At 41.3% G+C, this 23,874-nt stretch overlaps 2 protein-coding genes across 4 annotated transcripts in view; one reads left to right on the forward strand and one right to left on the reverse strand.

The window, feature by feature from the left end:
• The window catches only part of atp6v1ab (ATPase H+ transporting V1 subunit Ab), a 39,626-nt gene extending 27,713 nt beyond the window's left edge, over window positions 1–11,913 (reverse strand). Inside the window, exon 1 of the mRNA XM_063048356.1 lies at window positions 11,832–11,913. The gene's annotated coding sequence lies outside the window, so the exon portion shown is untranslated. The remainder of the gene's footprint in view (window positions 1–11,831) is intronic.
• An 873-nt stretch (window positions 11,914–12,786) lies between these two features.
• Window positions 12,787–23,874, forward strand: part of naa50 (N-alpha-acetyltransferase 50, NatE catalytic subunit) — a 47,950-nt gene continuing 36,862 nt past the window's right edge. For 2 of the 3 annotated variants that reach the window (XM_063048358.1, XM_063048359.1), the window contains exon 1: window positions 12,896–13,040. In XM_063048358.1, the coding sequence (XP_062904428.1) occupies window positions 13,033–13,040 (8 nt within the window). In that variant the 5' untranslated portion in view covers window positions 12,896–13,032. Of the gene's footprint in view, window positions 13,041–23,874 lie in introns of all 3 variants that reach the window. The other variant, XM_063048357.1, reaches the window with a different exon arrangement.

The raw sequence follows: 23,874 nt of genomic DNA on the forward strand, positions 1-23,874 counted from the left end.
TTGTCAATTCGTATCCCCAGGTATTTGTAATCCTCCACCATGTCCACACTGACCCCCTGGATGGAAACAGGGGTCACCGATCTATGCCTGATCTATGATGATGTCATAACTTTCCTCTTGATGGATCACAGTACTTGAGGTTGGACTTAAACAATAGGCAACAATGAAGATGGCAGAAGCAGATGAAATGAAAAAGAGTAGACAATATAGTGTGGAGTATCTTAGTATGGATTTATACCAACACCAAGCAAACAGCAGCAGCCAATTCTGTTGTACACAAAAACTTTTTCAAATGAAGCAATTAAACTGTTCAGACTCCTTGAACACGTTAAGAGAATACACTCTGATAAAAGAAACAAGAACTTGGGTTACTTTCAGTCACTTTGTGAAAACTTTTAGAAACGGGAAATACTTCAAAATGTGCTTGCCAGCATTTCACAACAGTGATGGTGTGTATGCTTCATACAACATTTCATTGCTCATTGCAAAATGTGGAAAGCTCAATAGAATTGGAGAAGAACTTATTCTGCCAGCAGTACGAGAGGTTCTGAGTACGGTTTTGCATAAGTCACTAGACCAAATAACATTGGACAAGAAAGATTTTGCTTCCTAGATACTTTTAGGTGTATCTTATGATTTTGGACAGCTGATCATGAAAGTCACCATTTCAGACACATTTTTTTTGGAAATCACTTATATTTGTTATTTCAATTCATAATTCAAGTCAATTAAAATGTTGCCCACAATGCAAGCTGAAAAGTTTTTTTATCTTGTCCAGGCATGCCTGGACACGCTTAGGCAGGCGGATGTTGCATGGCAGGACAGGTTTTAGAAAGGCAAAAAAGCATCACGCACACACTGATTTATGCATTGCATTTACATATATATCACTTTGTGATCACATCAACGTGCATGATCTACCCGCATAGTATATTGCGCGTGCACACTATAATAAAGTAATTGTACTTTCAGTATTTGTGATAGCAAAATATCTTGCCAATGTTGCAACAGCCATGACACTTTTTGTTATACAGTTGCATGCAAAAGTTTGGGCACCCCGGTCAAAATTTCTGTTACTGTGAATAGCTAAGCGAGTAAAAGATGACCTAATTTCCAAAAGGCATAAAGTTAAAGATGACACATTTCTTTAATATCTTAAACAAGATTACTTTATTTCCATCTTTTACAGTTTCAAAGTAACAAAAAAGGAAAAGGGCCTGAAGCAAAAGTTTGGGCACCCTGCATGGTCAGTACTTAGTAACACCCCCTTTGGCAAGTATCACAGCTTGTAAATGCTTCCTGTAGCCAGCTAAGAGTCTTTCAATTCTTGTTCGGGGGATTTTCATCCATTCTTCCTTGCAAAAGGCTTCTAGTTCTGTGATATTGTTGAGCCGTCTTACATGCACTGCTCTTCTGAGGTCTATCCACAGATTTTTAATAATGTTTAGGTCAGGGGACTGTGAGGGCCATGGCAAAACCTTCAGCTTGTGCCTCTTCAAGTAGTCCATTGTGGATTTCGAGGTGTCTTTAGGATCATTATCCTGTTGTAGAAGCCATCCTCTTTTCATCTTCAGCTTTTTTTTTTAAAACAGATGGTGTGATGTTTGCTTCCAGAATTTGCTGGTATTTAATTGAATTCATTCTTCCCTCTACCAGTGAAATGTTCCCCTTGCCACTGGCTGCAACACAAGCCCAAAGTATGATCGATCCACCCCCGTGCTTAACAGTTGGAGATGTGTTCTTTTCATGAAATTCTGCACCATTTTTTCTCCAAACATACCTTTGCTCATTGCGGCCAAAAAGTTCTATTTTAACTTCATCAGTCCACAGAACTTGTTTCCAAAATGCATCAGGCTCATTTAGACGTTCCTTTGCAAACTTCTGATGCTGAATTTTGTGGTGAGGACTCAGGAAAGGTTTTCTTCTGATGACTCTTCCATGAAGGTCATATTTGTGCAGGTGTCATTGCACAGTAGAACAGTGCACCACCACTCCAGAGTCTGCTAACTCTTCCCGAAGGTCTTTTGCAGTCAAATGGGGATTTTGATTTGCCTTTCTAGCAATCCTACCAGCGGTTCTCTCGGAACGTTTTCTTGCTCTTCTAGACCTCAACTTGACCTCCATTCCCATTAACTGCCATTTCTTAATTACATTACGAAGTGAGGAAACGGCTACCTGAAAATGCTTTGTGATCTTCTTTTAGCCTTTTCCTGCTTTGTGGGCATAATTTATTTTAATTTTCAGAGTGCTAGGCAGCTGCTTACAGGAGCCCATGGCAGCTTATTGTTGGGACAAGGTTTGATGAGTCGGGGTATTTATAAAGCTTTGAAATTTGCATCACCTGGCCTTTCCTAACGATGATTGTGAACAAGCCATAGCCCTAACAAGCTAATTAAGGTCTGAGACCTTGGTAAAAGTTACCGGAGAGCTCAAATCTCTAGGGGTGCCCAAACTTTTGCATGGTGCTCCTTTCCTTTTTATCACTCTAAAATTGTACAAAACAAAAATAATACACTAATCTTGCTTAAAATCTTGAAAGGAATGTTTCATCTTTAATCTTCTGACTTTTGGAGATCAGTTCATCTTCTAATCACTTAACTATTCACAGTAACAGAAATTTTGACCAGGGGTGCCCAAACTTTTGCATACCAGTGTATTTGTAGCAAATATATGCTGAAATCTCAAAGATGGAGCACGAGCTCTACTTTGGATGTAAAACTGGCAATCAAGGTAAAGCCTGGACTCCTCACATTTGTTGCATTACATGTGCTATCAATCTTAGAGCTTGGCTTGGTACTCGGAAGTCAATGATATTTGCTGTCCAGGTGATATGGTGAGACCAGAAGGATCATGTGACACACTGCTACTCCTGTCTGTCCAGTGTCTGGTTTCTCTGCTAAAAACAAGAAATCCATTGAACACACCAATTTCCTTTCAGCCATGAGACCTGTACCGTATGACAATAGTCTTCCAACGCTGAAGCCACCAGAGACATAGTGTCCAGAGGAGGCAGACAAAGATGCTATGATACATGAGCCAGAAATGGAAAACGACACTGATGCAAAAACAGATTTTGAACCCTTTATGTCAAGTGAGCCTCATTTGATAAGTCAATCTGAGTTAAGTGATCTGGTCAGAGACTTGGGTTTGTTAATGTCAAAAGCAGAATTACTGGGTTCAAGACTGCAAGGATGGGATGTGCTGTCACCAGGTACAAAAATTTCCGTGAAGGACTTTGATATTTGAGACAGATGTATCCCAGAATAACTGATGCCAAGATTAAGAAAGGTATTTTTGTTGGTCCACAAATTAAACAGGTCACCAACGACAGACAATTTGAAAAACGTCTAGTGGGACTGGAGAAAATTGCATGGAAGGCATTCAAGGATGTTGCTGAAAATTATCTTGGTAACTACAGGGCACCAAACTACATGCAGCTGGATGACAACATGTTTCAAGCATACAAAACCATGAAGTGCAATATGTCACCATAGATTCATTTTCCACATTCCCATTTAGACTCTTCCCCGTAAATCGTGGCGAAGTCATGACGAGCATAATGAAAGGTTTCACCAGGACACTGCGGTCATGGAGAAATTGTATCAGGGTAACTGGAATCCATCGATGCTGGCTGATTATTGTTGGACACTTAGGTGAGAAACTGCAGACACTGAATACGAATGAATATCATCAACAAAGCATTTTTAGCTTTATTAAATAATTGCAAAGCATCAGCACTGTTATGCAATTAAACATACTAAATGCAATAAAAGTTAATTTCTTGTTTCTCCAAATTCCTATGTAATACAAGTAGTCTGAAATTATATTTTTGTTCAGCTTCAAGCGGTCCATTATAACCACAGAAAGATTCTGAGGAAGCAATATTTTCAAAAAAAAAATCGCCGTCCAATGTAATTAAAGAGATTCCACTCAGTGACAACGCTGTTCAAAGATGAACAGATGAAATGTCTGAGAATATGGAAGACACACTGCGCAACAGAATAGACTCTGCAGTTGGATGAGTCAACTTTGCTGGACAACCAAGCTTTGCTTCTTGGTCATGTTTACTTCATAAAAGATGAAAGCATGGTTCAAGAGTTATTATTTACAAGGGGACTAGAAACAAATATAAAGCGTGAGTCAATACTTTTGGGTTGCTGAGAATTTTTTAATAGAGAAGGACATTCCACTCACCATTTTTCTTGCATGCGAAATAGATGGAGCATCATCTATGACAGGGCACCACTGAGGGGTTTCATGTTCTTGAAAAAAAAAGCGATACCTAACATATTTACCATTCACCATGTAATTCACAGACAATATCTTTTTACAAAAAGAAACAAGTGATTGGTTGCACAAAGTATTAACTACTGTTATCACAGCAGCAAATAAAATCAAGTCCCATGCATTCATTTCGACTATTTCGAGAGCTTTGTATTGAAAATGATGAACAGTTTGAATGCTTGCTGTTGCACACAGAAGTCAGGTAGCTCTCAAAAGGAAACTGCCCGAGATGCTTTTATGCGCATTTTTAAACTGTGATAAAATTCTTTGGTGACTTGAATGCTTCCCTCAGTTATCAACTCCAGAATATTAGGCATGACACTGTTTATTTGTCAGAACTACTCATAACGCTTACTGAAATCAATTTTCAATTGCAAGGAAATAATGTAAATCTTATCAAAGTCCCAACAGTTGTCTCCACATTTCTGTCAAAGTTAACCCTATTTAAGCAACATTGGCCGTCACAATCTTTTCCAGTTTCCAAGCCTCTCTGAGTTGGAAGAGAAAGAAAGAATGCCTTGATGATGATCTTCAAGTATACTGTGCCCCATCTGGGTATGATATGCCAGAAAGATTTCAGAAGTTCGCTTGATTCAAATTTGTGTAATAAATCCATTCCTAAACACTTGTAATGAGGAACTGATGGGAAGAATAGAGGAAGAACTGATCTCACAACAAAATGGACTTTGAGCTGAAGTTGTGGTTCATAAAAATCACATCAAGACTTTTGGTGAAAGAAAGCAATTTCTGATCATTATCCTGCACTGTGGAAAAAGGTCAAGTTGTTTTTTTCTAACATCAGATTTAGTGGAGCATGGTTTCAGTACAGTCACCCAGCTTCTTTCAAAGCAATGAAACAGACATCAATGACTGATCGTGGGGACCTGAGACTCCGAGTGACATTCAGCCTGATGTTGAAAAGCTGATATCACTGCACCAAGCCCATCCATCTCCTTGAAATGTGAAAAATCAATGAAGTAGTGAATAGTTGGGACTACAAATTCTCTAAAATTGTTGGGGGAAAACTTTTTTACTGTATTAAGTAAAGAATCAAAAACCTTTATAGTTTTTATCTCATGGCCAAAAACGGAGAGTGTAGTGCTGGGGATGTGGTCTGGAAGTCAAGGCCCAAAAAAGTTTGAGAACTACTGCTGTAGACTGTGCTGGTTGAATATGTTATAATTTCAAAGCGAAAGAGAATTGAAGATTTTACAGAAATATATGGCTCACATAATGGATAACAGAGTACACATTGTGTTTCCTGCTCTACAAGTAGAGCAGGAAACATTTCAAGTTGTAAGTGAAAAGGATACTGCTGTTACGCAGCTCGTGGAATTTAAATAAGGACTGAGCAACTACAGTGCCCTCTAGAGTATATGTACTTTCTGTAGCCACAGTTGGATCCTTAATTGGAAAAGGAAGTGAAATAATAATTAACATTCTGTTTTCACTGCACAAGATTCTGGGATTATCTTAGACTGTCCAGTCAAAGTGAAAAATTAAGAGTTAAACTGTACAGTACTGGGAAAAACTTTCAAATAAAATTATAGATACTTTCAAATAGGTTACAACATAATCCTTTCACTTCTGCAATCTTAAACTAACTTTGGGACCTGTTTCTCAGTTGTTTGTGCAATTTTGGTTTAGTTTCTGGGAGAGCAAACCCAGATTTAAACAAGAAGGGTCACTGTTATTTTGCTGACACCATTCCCATCCATATTTATTAATCTTCCCAACAGCAATTCATCGTCCCAAGGAAACATATTGGGAGGCTAAGCATTCATCATCATCATGGGCAAGGGGAGAAAAATTCAACACTTCTAGCAAGGTTCCTACAGAATGATCCAAACGACGAATGATGAATATGATTTCTGATTACTTCAGCTTCCCCTTAGAAAAACAGTTCATTAATTCTTATTCAAGTTATATCTTGTCCAGTTGAGACTAAAAAGCACAGCAATCAGAAAGCAAACCCTGACCAGTGAGCAAATGCAGCACTGGAGAAGTTTTATACTTTATCGTTCCTGCTCAAGCTAATTAGCAAGAGCTTCGTTGCTTTCCCTTTTAGTGTTCATACTGCAGTCACAGCAGGGCAATTTTGCCCAAGGCACTATTTTTCTGGAGCTAGAAACAGAAAGGCAAATGCATATCAAAATTCCTTAAATTTTACAAGTTTTGTTTTGGATTATCATATTGATAAAGAGGGAGTAAACCAAATTTTACATTTGAACTGTCCTTTTATACAAGCATGAACACAAGAGATCCTGCAGCTGCTGGAAATCCAGACTAACACACACAAAATGCTGAAGGAACTCAGCAGGTCAGGCAGCACCTATGGAGAGGAATAAACAGTCGACAACTTAGGGGCGAGACACTTCATCTGGACTGCTTTTATATATGCAATTTATTTCAATGACATGCATTCAGTGCTTTTGAAATGTTATCAAGTTTCAGGGACCTGTGTGTGGATACCTCACTCCTACACAATAACCACAGATCTTTTATAACATTTATTATTCACAATTTTAAGGAATAACTGCTGAATGGAAGTTAAGGTAGTAAAATATTAATCATTTCTCAAACTCAAGCTTACTGAAAAGTAACATCGAAACAACATAGTTAACATGCCTAACATAAAGCTCAGTTGAAAGTCCAATTCTAAATTGGCAAAGTTACTTAATAACAATGTTCATTAAGCATCTTGACGTTAATATTTATATACACAAACATGCTTATGATTTTCAACATAAATTTACTTGTATGACGGTTTTTTTTAAAACTTAAGTGGGACCAAAACACTTATTCATGTATAGTAATTCAAGACAATGTCAACTATTTGCTTTTATAAAATAGATAAGAGTAAGACTAATTAAACTTGATAAAAATCTTTAAAAGGATGAACTTTGAAATGACCTATTATACAGAATTATGGCAGATGCAGTAAGCAAGTCAGTGATGCAGTGGTGACTTGCGCAAGGTTAGTGACATTCCGCTTATGAGAAATCTTACTGAAGATTGGTCACACCAGAAATTGCTCACTTCTAAGCTTCTGAAGAGCGAGACAGTTAATGCTAAAAACTATTATACAGCTCCTCCAATCTAAAATAGTTCAGAATCTAATAGTGGTCATCAAAAGCACATAATTAAGAGCAAATAGATTACATGTAATAGTTTAAATGAGTAAAAAAAAAATGATACTGTGATGAATTTTGTAATTGGATAGAATGCAGTAGGGCAATATGGCCCAAAAGATGGCAGAGTGAGCAATCAGCTCTAATTGCTAGAAAAGACAGCACATTTTATGATACAAGTCTGTAGCCATTTTAAAGTTTTTTTGCATAACTTCTTTCACTTCTGAATGTTAGGTGTTGCAGGAAATGCCAGGAATATTCAAAAACTTGTCAGCTTTTACACATGGCAAAGCCAGGGAAGGTGGCTTGTTTTCTTCTAAGGGGAACTAGCAGAGACTTGCCCTGACCCAACAACATAACCAACAATATTGTACAAGGTCCAGGTAATTCCTGGCTTGTTTTAATCAAAAGAAAATCTGCTGTATTGATTTGGATCTGGCAAGTTGGGGATTATGTGGCACACACTTAAGTATTTCTTGAAAAGTAGGCCAAATTAAAAAAAAAGTTATTCCATTACAATTATTTACACATTTTGCCTAATGTGCATGAATCCTGGTTAATTGAGTTTAAAACTTGCATGGAGTACAGAACAATACAGCATGGATACACATCCTTTGGCTCAATGAGTCCCTGCTGATCAGCCCCCACCCTACCAGGACTAATTTTCTGTGTTTTGCCCACTTCTCTTGAAGCCCACCCCTCCATGAACATACCCAAGTGCTTGTTAAATGATCCTACCTCACCACTTTCTCTAGCTGCTCAGTCCATATACTCGCCACCCTCTGCATGAAAAAATGGCCTTTATATATTTTTTCCCTCTCACCTTAAATCTACACCACCTAGTTTTAGTCTTGCTGCCTTTGATAATTTAAAATAATATAAAGTCACTCCTCATTCTCCTATGTTCGAAGGAATGAAGACCCAGCCTGGGCAATCTCTCTCAACTCAGGCTCTCCAGTCCTGGCAATAACCTTGTAAATCTTTTACGTACCTTTTCCAGTTTAACTACACCTTTCCTATAAGTGTGGCCAAAACTGTACAAAGTTCTCCAAGTGCAGCTTCACCAATGACTGACACCACTAAAACATAACGTCCCATTTCCTAAACTCAATGCCCAGAATGATTAAAGCCAGAGTACTTTAGCCCTTTCACCACACTGTGTAGCTGTGATGCCATTTTCAACAAACTGTACACTTGTACTCCCATGTCCCTGTTTCATTGCACTCATTTGTGCCTTACCACTCATAGTACATGTCCTACACTGGTTTGACCTTGCAAAGATCATCACCTTGCACTTATCTGTATTGAAGCCCATTTACCACACTATTTGTCACATGTACAGTGTAAAAATACAGTGAAACGCGTCAAATCAGATCAGCAAGGATTGTACTGGAGGTAGCCTATGCTTCTGGCACCAATATAATATGCCTACCATATAGACTGCAACTAGCAGGGCACTGTCCATGCCACCCTAGTCATCATATGGGAGCCCAAGCATGGGAGGATGAACCCTGGGCACCCTCACAAGACTATGGACAACATGCTCCTAGAAGACAGCGGCGCAGCTAATGTAGATGAACTGAACACACTGATGAGGGAGAGAGAGGAGTGGAGAGTCCGTCATCGTGCCCAACACCGGCCCCCTAGGCCTGAGTCGACGTAGTAGTAGTAATACCGTATAGCTTTGGAATGTGGGATGAAACCCACGCAGTCACAGGGAGGACGTAGGAACTCTTTACAGACAGTGGCGGGAATTGAACCCCGATCAGTGATCACTGGTGGTGCAAAAGCAATTTCACTAACTGCTATGTTACCGTGATCAAGATCCTCCTTTTATATGTGATAACCTTCTTCAAAATCAACAAACTTGATTAGGCTTTGTGTATTTGCATCCAAATCATTTATATAAATAATGAATAAAAATGTCCCAACACAGGTCCCTGTGGCACACCACAAGTTACCAGCCTCTATTATGAGAGGAAAAAAAATCTTCAACCACTTTCTATTTACCTAACCATGAGCCAATTTTGATCCACCTATCTAGTGCTTCCAAGATTTCATCGGGACCTTCCAGACCAACCTACTATGAACATAATTTCTAAAATCCAAACAGACAACATCCACTGCCCTAACCTCATCTACCTTTTTGGATACTTCAAAAAGTTCAAAGGTTTGTCAAGCACAACTTCCCACGCATAAAGCCATGCTGACTCCTCCCATCCAAATGCTGGTAGATCCTACTCTTCAGAATTCTCTCCAACAACTTTCCCATTACTGATGTCAGGCTGACCAACTGTAGTTCCTTTGCTTGTTCTTGCTACCCTTTTTAAACAAGGGAAAATCATTAGTCTTTTGAAACTTCATCAATACCTAATAATGAAGCAAATATCTCCACAAGGGTCTTGGCGATTCCCTCTTTCACCTCCCACGAAGCTCCAGGATGTACTTGGTCAGGTCCCGGGGATTTATCCACCTTCATGCTCTAAGATGCAAACATCTCCTCCCTGGTAACAAGAACACCCTCCCAAACATCTCCACTTGTTTCCCATGTTTTCCACACCATTCCAAATGTTTCCGATTTTATGACAAAATTGGTTTAGTTCCTTTGTTGCAGCTAATATATTTCAATTTGGACCCAGTGTATTTGGATATACTTTCATGAATTTAGTGATAATGCAGATCTTTGCCACTGGATAATAAAACTGTAATGTTGAATGCAATTTTTTTTGCCCCATCATAAAGGAAACAACAAGATTTAAGTCTGGGATAAAAATGGGATGAATTCACATTTCTGCCATGGTACAACCTGTGAAATTTATGAGATGTGCACAAAGGCACAAAAAACATTTGGTTACTGATTCGCAAAAAACACTAGTGAAATAAATTTTCAATACTCACCACCTAAGCTAACATTAACCTTAGCTAAATGCAAAATATTCCAGCACATTTCTACACTGTTGGTTATTTAGTTACTGAATGTCAATAAGGATTGTTTAAAGGAAAAACAACACTTACTTCTCAGCCATAAGCTCCCTGAGGTGTTGAGAGATGGCTTTAGATACAAATAGCATGGTAAGGCACTGCAGAGAACATCAGGCCAAGCTATGTCGGCTTGAGGCCAGGTCAAGTTGGTGGCAAATTTCTGACTTTGATGAGTGTTAATGAATCTACTGAATTTGTACAATACAAGATCACTTCCTGCTCTTAGCCAAAATATCAATTAAATGTAATGTTGCAGCTTGCCACAGTTGGATTATACACATATATGCCACTCCTCTATCATTCACTTAATCAATATACCCATTAAACATTCAGGTGAGAGGTGGGAAAGAAGAAATTGAGAATAAATGAAGCAAAATAATATGAATCTGACTGGATCGTATGCAATATAAAAGCTTTTCACTGTATCTCATACAAGTGAAAATAAACCGATGTCAAGATTCAGCAAACAATGATTGGCCACTACATTAAGTCCTCCCACATTAGTTGTGAAACTCCTGTTTCATTTCCTAAACTTGGTACAAGGCACAGCTCTCATCTTCCCAGTTTTCCCTGGGTGATTGATGGACAACTGATAACGCAGCACACCTACAGCCAATTCACTTGGCAATACACAAAAGACGTCAAAGCTGATAGGTTTGGAAAAAGTACAGGCAATGGGGATTGTAAATGTGAGGCAGACGGTGTAGCGGACAAGATAACAGCGTCCGAACATGAGAAGATAAAACAGAATGTAATCAGGCTAGTGGAGAGAGATTAAAATCCAGTTTGGTGCCGGGAAACTGTCCTCTCCCTCTCAGGATTTGGTTTATTATTACTGACATATTGTGAAAGGTGTTGGATTATATAATAAATATAAAAATAGTGCAGAAAAAAAGGCATTAATGTCATGGGTAGCTCATAGATCTGATGCCAGACTGGAAGATGCTGCTGTCTTCTTTACCACCTCCCCTCCCTCACTGGCCCCTGACTCGCTGCCCTCTCCCCTCCCTCACCGGCCCTGACTCGCTGGCCCCTCTGCCATCCCTCACCGGACCTGACTCGCTGCCCTCTCCCCTCCCTCACCGGCCCTGACTCGCTGGCCCCTCTCATCCCTCACCGGCCCTGACTCGCTGGCCCCTCTCATCCCTCACCGGCCCTGACTCGCTGGCCCCTCTCATCCCTCACCGGCCCTGACTCGCTGGCCCCTCTCATCCCTCACCGGCCCTGACTCGCTGGCCCCTCTCATCCCTCACCGGCCCTGACTCGCTGGCCCCTCTCATCCCTCACCGGCCCTGACTCGCTGCCCTCTCCCCTCCCTCACCAGCCCTGACTCGCTGGCCCCTCTGCCATCCCTCACCAGCCCTGACTCGCCGGCCCTGACTCGATGCCCTCACTGCCGCACACCGGGCCTGGAGCCGGCCAGCTGCCCATTACCTGCGTCTCTCCACCACCGCGCCTTCGTCTCGAGCTCCCGCAGCCGCAGATGGTTGACAGTCAGCTGACCACACGCCGCGCATGCGCACCCTGCCAAACTGTAAGCGGCGGTGCTACAGAAAGCCCTGAATTTCTCACAATTAATTTTTACTTTTTAAAATTCATGATGAAGATTAATATTTGAAGGTGTAAGCAAACGATAATTAATACCTTATTTTCTTAAAAGAAATGATATTTGGGATGCAATAACTTAACGAGCGTATGACGTCACTTAGGTTGCTTCTAACCCGAATTCTGAAAATTATTCATTATAAATACAATTTAATTTAAATATTTGATTATTTGTCGAGGTGAGACGTTTTGATCCGATGATCAGTTTCATTTTCCCGTAAGATAAACTCTTTGGGGGGGGGAAGGAGAGAAAAATCATGGTCACGTGATAATCGTTTCCCAACTCATCCCTTCTCTCTAAAACCGAAAAACATAAACCTAATGATTGTTCAAATACAATTGATGAATCCCCACATATGTGAAACAAAATATAAAGCAGGAGAGTATTAAAAGATACATGGTTTCATTATTTCGCTCTCTTAACTCATTAATGCATTGAAGCCAGTTTAAGGGACATATCAAAGAAATAAACATAAAGGACGATCCAAACGGCAGCGAATCATTATTTCTGCGAGATTTGCTGAGTTCGGCTCGATTCGGGCCGGGTCGCTTGGAGTCGGCGACACGCTTGACTCCGTCCGACTACGCTCGAAGCAGAATCGTTTAGATTTGAACAAATCACTGCAGATCCTGGAAATATGAAATAAAACAGGACACGTTGGAAATATTTAGGAGGTTATGCAGCGCTTGTGGAGACAGAAACGAAGTTAACATTCCAAGTCGTGACTTCCGATAGGGTTTGTTTCGGAAAGACTCGGGTTCCGTTCGGCCAGACTCGGGAAATCTCGGTTATATTCGGATGAACTCGGGATTCGTCCGGCCGGACTCGGGAAGGTTCGTCTCTCATTCGATGAGATGCGAACGGAGTGTTGGCTCGGAGGTGGGGTCAGAGGTCGGAGGTGAGAGTGGGTGGCGCGGAGCGGAGGGAGCGCGGTGAGTGGCATGTGTTAGAGGTTGAGGAGTCGGGCGATTACCTTCATCCCCTACCCCGCTCAGTTAACAGGTGAAGACGGACAAGTGCCCGCGCACCATGAAGGGGTGAGTGAGTGGGCCCATGGGCCCGTCCTGTCGGGCGTTCATTCGTGGCGGGAGTTGCGCGCTGAGTTCATAGTCAAGTTGTTGAAGTGGAGGCCTCGGGCCGCGGCCGCCTCGGACTGTGCAGCTCCCGGCCTTTTCCTACTGTGGCTCGGGCGCTGTCTTCATCAATCCCCGAGCAACAATATTAGCGCCTCGCAAAAATCTTTCTTTACCATAGTTATTTTTAATGGTCCCCGAGGGTCTCCCAAGAATTGGCCAAATTTGCTGAATTTGGGATCTGCGCTTTTCATCTGTTGTTTGTACCTATGCACGTCGACAGGCTTGAAATTTATTGTACTGTTTACTTTTTTTCGCTATTTACGTAACTGAGCGGGACTGTATTTTTAATATCACTTTGTAAATGTTCATTAGTCTGTTGGAGGCTGGTAAGAATGTAGAGCGTATTCATTAGCTTTTGGTTATTTATTACATTTTAGAATGGCTCATGTGAAGCCTCGGTATAATTGTAACATTTCATTGCCCGTAATGACAGCAAACTCGGAAATGTCAATTAGTAGCAAATTAGGAGAGAGAGCTGTTTGCACAGAGGCTTCCAAAAAACTTTTTAAAGTGCATTTGTTGCTGTAAAGAAAGTTGAAAAATGCCCCCAAAAGTACTTGTTTTTTTCTAAAGTAGGAATAGTTTATTTTTTTTTGAGGGAGTAGTTACATCAAAGCAAAGTTTGAGAAACTTAATAGCTTAAACACTTGGAAGTTTGAGGTTATACAACAGGACATAGAATTTTTTTAGCTTGAGGGATGAGTAAAATTCTGAATTGCTAATTTATATTTAAATTTAATATAACATGTACTGTGAATGCATTGACAACATTCTGCCACCTGTAGCTACAACAGTAGGCCCTGTTGTTTCTGAGCCAGAATGTTGGGGGCTCACATGTCACTCCAAAGACGAAGCGCAAAACATCTAGGCCAATTTTCCAGGGCTGTGGGGTGCTCTTCTGAAGGAGGCGCCATCTCTTGGTTGAGTTGTAAAACCAAGGCCCTGCCTATTCATCTTGTTGCTGCTGTGTTTCTATTATAAATGAGTAGTGGACTAGGTGTTGCACAATACTTGTTCCCTGGCCAGCACTGCAAAAAGTTTTCTACTCATCACAATAATGCTGTATGTGAGATCTTCCTGTGCAAAGCAGCAGCTAGTATTTTTTCCTCCAGTAATAATAACTAAAGTGGGAGGGATAACCTGAGATTACAGAAAGTATTTTAATGGAGTCATTAATTTATCCCCTTCTCTGGCAAATGAAGCTGATAACTGTGTCGACAACTTTGTGTTGTGTTGATTCTGATGAGTTTTATGAACTACATATCCATTGCATTAATAAATGTCTAAAATTATCCACCTTTGGCCCTGCTTCAGCTCTGCTGCTGTTGCCCTCTTGCCGTTTAAGCTATTCCGATGCTCCTGTTGGGTAGGGGAGTACTTTCCTAGTAATACAATTCAGCTGCTCATACCTTGACTTCTAATATTCTGTTGCTGACCTACACAGCCTCTTGTTTAAGCAATCCGTTTCAAAATTTTCACTTTTGTTCTCTGCCTTCTCCCCACTATTTATGATCTTTTGGGACTGTACTTTATCTAAACTCAAAATACTGAGTTTTTGTGTTACTGCTGTATCATTGTGATTTGTCTTCTGCTACTATTGTCCAAAGTTCTGGAATTTCTTTCTGTTCTATTAATAAACATTAATAAACTCATTCACTAATCTATCTTTGTGTAACTGGCCCATTTGGATTCCCAGCTTGTACGCAATTTAAGTCTTTAACTGGGTCATTAGTAAGAAGGCTGCAGTTGGTAGTGAACCCTGTACCAGACAGGGGAAGATCAACTGCAGTTCCTCTTCCTCGTCATCCCTGGGTAACAAACCAGTTCCATTTTTACAGACATCCCTGAGTCAATTTTGTCCATAGGTCAGAAATTGCACAACAATCACTTCACAATACCTCTACAGAATTGTTGTGGTATCAAAAGCGTATAAAACTGATCAATTTCTAAAAGTGCAGAGAGAGGAAAATAGCTCTGATTTTGATAGGAAGGAATTTATGTATACACGTTACACGACTGAATTTAATATGGAGCTTGTTCCTATAGGGGTATTATAAGTCAGGTGTTACATAGAAACATAGAAACATAGAAAATAGGTGCAGGAGTAGGCCATTCGGCCCTTCGAGCCTGCACCGCCATTTATTATGATCATGGCTGATCATCCAACTCAGAACCCAGCCTTCCCTCCATACCCCCTGACCCCTGTAGCCACAAGGGCCATATCTAACTTCCTTTTAAACATAGCTAATGAACTGGCCTCAACAGTTTGCTGTGGCAGAGAATTCCACAGATTCACCACTCTCTGTGTGAAGAAGTTTTTCCTAACCTCGGTCCTAAAAGGCTTCCCCTCTATCCTCAAACTGTGACCCCTCGTTCTAGACCTCCCCAACATCGGGAACAATCTTCCTGCATCTAGCCTGTCCAATCCCTTTAGGATCTTATACGTTTCAATCAGATCCCCCCTCAATCTTCTAAATTCCAACGAGTACAAGCCCAGTTCATCCAGTCTTTCTTCATATGAAAGACCTGCCATCCCAGGAATCAATCTGGTGAACCTTCTTTGTACTCCCTCTATGGCAAAGATGTCTTTCCTCAGATTAGGGGACCAAAACTGCACACAATACTCCAGGTGTGGTCTCACCAAGGCCTTGTACAACTGCAGTAGTACCTCCCTGCTCCTGTACTCGAATCCTCTCGCTATAAATGCCAGCATACCGTTCGCCTTTTTCACCGCCTGCTGTACCTGCATGCCCACTTTCAATGACTGGTGTATAATGACACCCAGGTCTCGTTGCACCTCCCCTTTTCCTAATCGGCCACCATTCAGATAATAATCTGTTTTCCTATTTTTGCCACCAAAGTGGATAACTTCACATTTATCCACATTAAATTGCATCTGCCATGAGTTTGCCCACTCACCCAACCTATCCAAGTCACCCTGCATCCTCTTAGCATCCTCCTCACTGCTAACACTGCCACCCAGCTTCGTGTCATCCGCAAACTTGGAGATGCTGCATTTAATTCCCTCATCCAAGTCATTAATATATATTGTAAACAACTGGGGTCCCAGCACTGAGCCTTGCGGTACCCCACTAGTCACCGCCTGCCATTCTGAAAAGGTCCCGTTTATTCCCACTCTTTGCTTCCTGTCTGCTAACCAATTCTCCACCCACACCAATACCTTACCCCCAATACCGTGTGCTTTAAGTTTGCACACTAATCTCCTATGTGGGACCTTGTCAAAAGCCTTTTGAAAATCCAAATATACCACATCCACTGGTTCTCCCCTATCCACTCTACTAGTTACATCCTCAAAAAATTCTATGAGATTCGTCAGACATGATTTTCCTTTCACAAATCCATGCTGACTTTGTCCGATCATTTCACCGCTTTCCAAATGTGCTGTTATCACATCCTTGATAACTGACTCCAGCAGTTTCCCCACCACCGACGTTAGGCTAACCGGCCTATAATTCCCCGGTTTCTCTCTCCCTCCTTTTTTAAAAAGTGGGGTTACATTAGCCACCCTCCAATCCTCAGGAACTAGTCCAGAATCTAACGAGTTTTGAAAAATTATCACTAATGCATCCACTATTTCTTGGGCCACTTCCTTAAGCACTCTGGGATGCAGACCATCTGGCCCTGGGGATTTATCTGCCTTCAATCCCTTCAATTTACCTAACACCACTTCCCTACTAACATGTATTTCGCTCAGTTCCTCCATCTCACTGGACCCTCTGTCCCTTACTATTTCTGGAAGATTATTTATGTCCTCCTTAGTGAAGACAGAACCAAAGTAATTATTCAATTGGTCTGCCATGTCCTTGCTCCCCATAATCAATTCACCTGTTTCTGTTTGCAGGGGACCTACATTTGTCTTTATCAGTCTTTTCCTTTTTACATATCTATAAAAGCTTTTACAGTCCGTTTTTATGTTCTCTGCCAGTTTTCTCTCATAATCTTTTTTCCCCTTCCTAATTAAGCCCTTTGTCCTCCTCTGCTGAACTCTGAATTTCTCCCAGTCCTCAGGTGAGCCACTTTCTCTGGCTAATTTGTATGCTACTTCTTTGGAATTGATACTATCCCTAATTTCTCTTGTCAGCCACGGGTGCACTACCTTCCTTGATTTATTCTTTTGCCAAACTGGGATGAACAATTGTTGTAGTTCATCCATGCAACCTTTAAATGCCTGCCATTGCATATCCACCGTCAATCCTTGAAGTGTCATTTGCCAGTCTATCTTAGCTAATTCATGTCTCATACCTTCAAAGTTACCCCTCTTTAAGTTCAGAACCTTTGTTTCTGAATTAACTACGTCACTCTCCATGTTAATGAAGAATTCCACCATATTATGGTCACTCTTACCCAAGGGGCCTCTCACGACAAGATCGCTAATTAACCCTTCCTCATTGCTCAAAACCCAGTCCAGAATAGCCTGCTCTCTAGTCGGTTCCTCGACATGTTGGTTCAAAAAACCATCCCGCATACATTCCAAGAAATCCTCTTCCTCAGCACCTTTACCAATTTGGTTCACCCAGTCTACATGTAGATTGAAGTCACCCATTATAACTGCTGTTCCTTTATTGCACACATTTCTAATTTCCTGTTTAATACCATCTCCGACCTCACTACTACTGTTAGGTGGCCTGTACACAACTCCCACCAGCGTCTTCTGCCCCTTAGTGTTACGCAGCTCTACCCATATCGATTCCACATCTTCCCGGCTTATGTCCTTCCTTTCTATTGCGTTAATCTCTTTTTTAACCAGCAACGCCACCCCACCTCCCCTTCCTTCGTGTCTATCCCTCCTGAATATTGAATATCCCTGAACGTTGAGCTCCCATCCCTGGTCACCCTGGAGCCATGTCTCTGTGATCCCAACTATATCATAATCATTAATAACAATCTGCACTTTCAATTCATCCACCTTATTACGAATGCTCCTTGCATTGACACATAAAGCCTTCAGGCACTCTTTTACAACTCTCTTAGCCCTTTTTAATGCTTGCCCTGGATTTGTCGGCCTGCCACTTTTACTTTTCCCCTTTGTACTTTTTGCTTCTACGCTCACTTTACACCCCTCTGTCTCTCTGCACTGGTTCCCATCCCTCTGTTGTGAACTAACCTCCTCACACCTAGCCGCTTTAATTTGATTCCCACCCCCCAACCATTCTAGTTTAAAGTCACCTCAGTAGCCCCCGCTAATCTCCCTGCCAGGATATTGGTCCCCCGAGGATTTAAGTGTAACCCGTCCTTTTTGTACAGGTCACACCTGCGCCAAAAGAGGTCCCAATGATCCAAAAACTTGAATCCCTGCCCCCTGCTCCAATCCCTCAGCCACGCATTTATCCTCCACCTCATCGCATTCCTACTCTCACTGTCGCGTGGCACAGGCAGTAATCCCGAGATTACTACCTTTGCGGTCCTTTTTCTCAACTCCCTTCCTAGCTCCCTATATTCTTCTTTCAGGACCTCATCCCTTTTCCTACCTATGTCATTGGTACCTATATGTACCAGGACCTCTGGCTCTTCACCCTCCCACTTCAGGATATCTTGGACACGATCAGAAATATCCCGGACCCTGGCACCAGGGAGGCAAACTACCATCCGAGTCTCTGGACTGCGTCCACAGAATCGCCTATCTGACCCCCTTACTATCGAGTCCCCTATCACAACTGCCCTCCTCTTCCTTGCCCTACCCTTCTGAGCTACAGGGCCAGACTCTGTGCCGGAGGCAGGGCCACTGTCGCTTCCCCCGGGTAAGCTGTCCCCCCCAACAGTACTCAAACAGGAGTACCTGTTGTTAAGGGGCACAGCCGCCGGGGTACTCCCCATCACCTTCCTGTTGATAACCCATGGCCTGTACTGCATATCTACTGGAATGTAAATGTTGTACTTTTGAACAACTTGTGAGCTTGAATAGAAATTATTTCCATGGTAGCTATTTGGATGATAGAAACCTGACTGCTTCTATCATCCATGAAACTGTTCAGTAACAAATGGTGTTTATGGGAGAAGTGATGGCAGAGGGAAAAGCTTTGCAGAGTAAATCTACAAAAAAAAATTAATCCATACTCATTTTGGATAAATCGTAATCAGTGATCAACACTGGAATTTTATTTTTGAACAAATTAAAGCTAAGTAAATTCAGAGTGCATTTGTTTTTAAGAAAGTCCCACCTTGGCATTGGCTTTTCCAATCTCTATTACCCAAAATCTGCACTATTCCAGTTCTAGCATGCATAATTTCCTTTGCCCTAACCCCCCTATATTTCAATTACTAAGACCCTAACCTCTGGAATTCCCACTTGAGTCTCTACTTTACATTTTGAAACTCCTTGCAATCTGCATGTTGATTCAAACTGATTCTCGTTCGTCATAATGTTTTCTCTGACCTTGCATCAGTTTCTATTTGACTTTGTTTATGTGAAGTGTGTGTCATCTTGTGTTTAGATAAATTGGATGCTGTCATCCTGAGACGGTGGTTAATTACTTCAGAGGACATATGAAACACATAGGAATGAAGCTCAGACCACTGTTTGTTTAAAATGAAAGAGCACAAAAACTTGATATTGAGGCGAGTTAATGAAAGTGTCGAAGAGAATGGTGTTACATAAGGCATCGTGTTACCTGGAATGGATATCAATAAAAAGTACTTAAATAAGGGAGGGTATGGCATATGGTGATTGCATTTAATACAGCTCCCAGTGTAATTGATCAAGGTGTAATTCTGTACAAAAAGATAATTTAAGAACCATTCCATTCACCACTTCTTGATTTCATTAATAGGGTAAACAAGAATCAGATGATAGGAATGACATGGGTAGCCCAAAATGGATATGGTCTATTATCAAAGGTGTGAAAGCAAGTTCACTGTATAAGAAATGGGCCACCTTGACCAGTTTATTCATTTGACAGGACCTAGAAATAGAACTGTGGTAATAGCATATCGATATGGGAAATTGCAGAATGTAATCAGACCTCTCGCTGTGAAAGGCTTCAGATGCAAGAAATGTGAGCTATTTGAGGATTAGTCTACTTGAGGCAGCTGTAAACACATTTCAGATCATTTACCCAAGAGTAGCCATATAGGAAACACTAATGAATGGTAGTGACCTAGGGAGTATTATGGAACAGAGGGACACAAGTATGTAAACGTAAGGATGTTGGACAACTTGGAGTACTGGAAATAGTATTGGTGCATTTAAGGGAAAGCTGAGTAAATACAAGTTGATGATAGGGTATGTTGATGGTTTAAGCCGTGGCGGGGAACAGAAATGTTGGCAGGTTTGGTTGAAATGCCTGTTCATAAGCTGTAAATGTACTAGATATTTAGAAGGTGAGCATCATTTCTATGGAATGATTGGTGGGTGACTTGTGTAAAAGGCAAGCAAATAATCCGGGGAGGAATTCCAGACACTCTTATTGAATGATAAAACAAATATAGGATGAGACACCAAAACACCATGGCTGCCACTTGACTGTCTTCCTGGGATATTTCTTAGTTTCTCTTCATGTATTTGCCAAGTATTTGTAAACATTTCTTTCTGCTTGCAAAGTTAAATGTGAGTGCAAATTAAACAAAATTGCTTAAACATGTGGAAGAGAAAGTGATCATGAGGTGAACAGCAAGAATAGGCCATTTATCTTTTCAAGGCAATTCTCTCACACTGTAAGAACATGACTTTATTTCATGGACTACCTTTGCATTGAATGATGACAGCGTAGTTTTTTTTTCACTGGGAGTCCCTGGCCAGTCACCTTTTATTGCCCATTTCTACCTCCCAATTAAGCTGGTGGTGGGCCTCTGCAGTCCATGTGCTGAAGATGCTCACTCGTGCAGCTGAGCAGTGTTTTAACACAACAGTACAAAGCAGTAGCAATGCATTTTCAAGTTGGGATGACGTGTAACTGGAATGGATGGAATTTCCTTGCCCTTCTACCTGATGAAAGTGAATTTGAGAGGTGTTGCTAAAGAGGTCCCAGCATGTTGCAGGTGAACATTTCACATGGTGCAAATTCAATCTTGTAGATGATTGAGGTTTATCGATCTTGTGTGCTTTCATCCATCACCAGGCTTGAGAGGGTCAGTAACTTTAAATTCCTGGGTGCCACTATCTTGGAGGACCTGTCCTGAACCCATCATATAAACGTAATTGCAAAGAAAGCACGACAGCACCTCTACTTCCTTAGGAGTCTGCGGAGATTTGGCATGTCATCAAAAATTTGGGCAAACTCCTATAAATGTAGTGGAAAGGGTACTGACTGGCTGCATTATGGCCTGGTATGGGAACACCAATGCCTTTGAGTGGAAAATCCTACAAAACATAGTGGATGTAGCCCAGTGCATCACGTCTAAAGCCCTCCCAACCATTGAGCATATCTACAGGAAATACTGTCATAGGAAAGCAGCATCCATCATCAAAGATCCTCACCACCTAGGCCATGCTCTTTTCACACTGCTGCCATCAGGTAGGAGGTACAGATACTTCAGGACTCGCACGACTGGTTCAAGAACAGTTACTACCCTCAACCATTAGGCTCTTGAACAAAAGAGGATAACTACGCTCATCTATTGAAATGTTCCCACAGCCAATGATCTCACTTTAAGGACAAACAACAGGAATTCTGCAGATGCTGGAAATTCAAGCAACATACATCAAAGTTGCTGGTGAACGCAGCAGGCCAAGCAGCAAGTCTCGGCCTGAAACGTCGACTGCACCTCTTCTTACAGATGCTGCTTGGCCTGCTGCGTTCACCAGCAACTTTGATGTATGTCACTTTAAGGACTCTGTTTTGTTATTTCATGTTCTTGTTATTTATTGGTATTTATTTATATTTCTTTCATTGATCCTGTTTTACAGCTACTGTTCTATAGATTTGCTGAGTATGCCCACAGGAAAATGAATCTCAGGTTGTATGTGGTGACATGTATGTACTCTAATAAATTTTACTTTGAACTTTGTGGAAAACTAGCTTTTGCAAGAAGCAAACATGAGAAAATCTGCAGATGCTGGAATTTCAAGCAACACACACAAAAATTGCTGGTAAACGTAGCAGGCCAGGCAGCATCTCTAGGAAGAGGTACAGTTGACGTTTCAGGCTGAGACCCTTCGTCAGGACTAACTGAAAGAAGAGATAGGTTGAGATTTGAAAGTTGGGGAGGGGAGGGGGAAGCATTGCAAAAAGCGTTCCCTTACTACATTTCAAAATGTCATGATTTCTAAAAAAAACTCGATGTTGAGTCTGCAACTTCCCTGCATGTGTGTTCCTCTGCTCCATCTTAAATATTAACTATTTAACTGTTTTAAATTCCAGTACCTACCACGCTGATTTTGCAGTGGTCAGTATCAGCTCCTTAGGGCCATCATGTTCACACTAACTTCCATCCTTTCTTACATAAGGGGCAGAAAACTGCTCATTGGTCATCCTCTGACCAATGCCTTATGAAGCATCAGTGTTACACCCTTGCTTTTATAATTCCAGTCCTTTCAGAATGAATGCTTACATTGCATTGCATTCCTTGCCTCTGACTCAACCTGCAAGTTAACCTTTCGGGAATCCTGCATGAGGACTCCCAAATACCTTTGCACCTCTGATTTCTGAATTTTCTCTCCATTTAAAAAATGGCCTATGCCTTATTCCTTCTGCCAAAGTACATGACTATATACTTCGCTATTACAGATTTCATCTGCCACTTTTTTTTAACCCATTCTGCTAAACTGTCTTAAGTCCTTCTGCAGATTCCCTGCTTCCTCAAAACTACCTGCTTCTCCAGCTATCTTTGTACCGTCTGCAAACCTGCCCACAAAACCATTAATTCTGTCACCAAAATCATCGATACATAACGTGAAACGAACCAGTCCCAAAACTGACTCCTGTGGAACATCGCTAGTCACTGGAAACCAACCAGAAAAGGTCCTCTTTATTCCCACTGTGTACCTCCTGCCACTTAGCCAACCTGTTCATGTTAGTATCACTCCTGTAATACCATTGTCTGTATCTTGTTTAGCAGCCTCGTGTGGCACCTTGTCAAAGGCCTCCTGAAAATCAAGGTCAACACTATCCACTGACTGCTGTTATTTTTTCCCCCTTAAGGAAAGCATGCTGACTTTGGCCAATCTTATTACGTGTACTCAAGCATCCTAAAACCTCATCCTTAATAATGGACTCCAATCACTGGTCAGGCTAACCGGTGGGTTGCTAGGCAGTGCGGCTCAGTGGGTCAGGAGGACCTGATCCACAGTGTAACTCTAAATGCATGAAAAATGAACAATTTCCTGCCTTTTACTTCCATCTCTTCTTAGAGTATACTTTATTACTTTATTGTCGCCAAACAATTGGTACTAGAACGTACAATCATCACAGCGGTATTTGATTCTGCGCTTCATACTCCCTGGATATATGAGTAGAGTAACATTTGCAATTTTTCGGACTTCCAGAATGATTCCAGAATCTAGTGATTCTTGAAAGATCACTACTAATGTCTCCACAATTTCTTCAGCTACCTCTTTCAGAACCCTAGGGATGTAGTCCATCTGATCCAGGTGGCATCTACCTGCAGACTTTTCAGCTTTCCAAGCACCTTCTCCTTAGTAATAGCAACTACACTCACTTCTGGCCCCTGACACACTCACATTTCTGCGTATACTGCTGGTGTCTATCATAGTGAAGACTGACTTAAAGTACTTGCTGAGTTTGCCCACTTTTATTTTGTTCTCTATTACTCCCTCTCC

Source organism: Mobula hypostoma, chromosome 5 (genome assembly GCF_963921235.1).
Source record: "Mobula hypostoma chromosome 5, sMobHyp1.1, whole genome shotgun sequence".
NCBI classification, from domain to species: Eukaryota; Metazoa; Chordata; class Chondrichthyes; order Myliobatiformes; family Myliobatidae; genus Mobula; species Mobula hypostoma.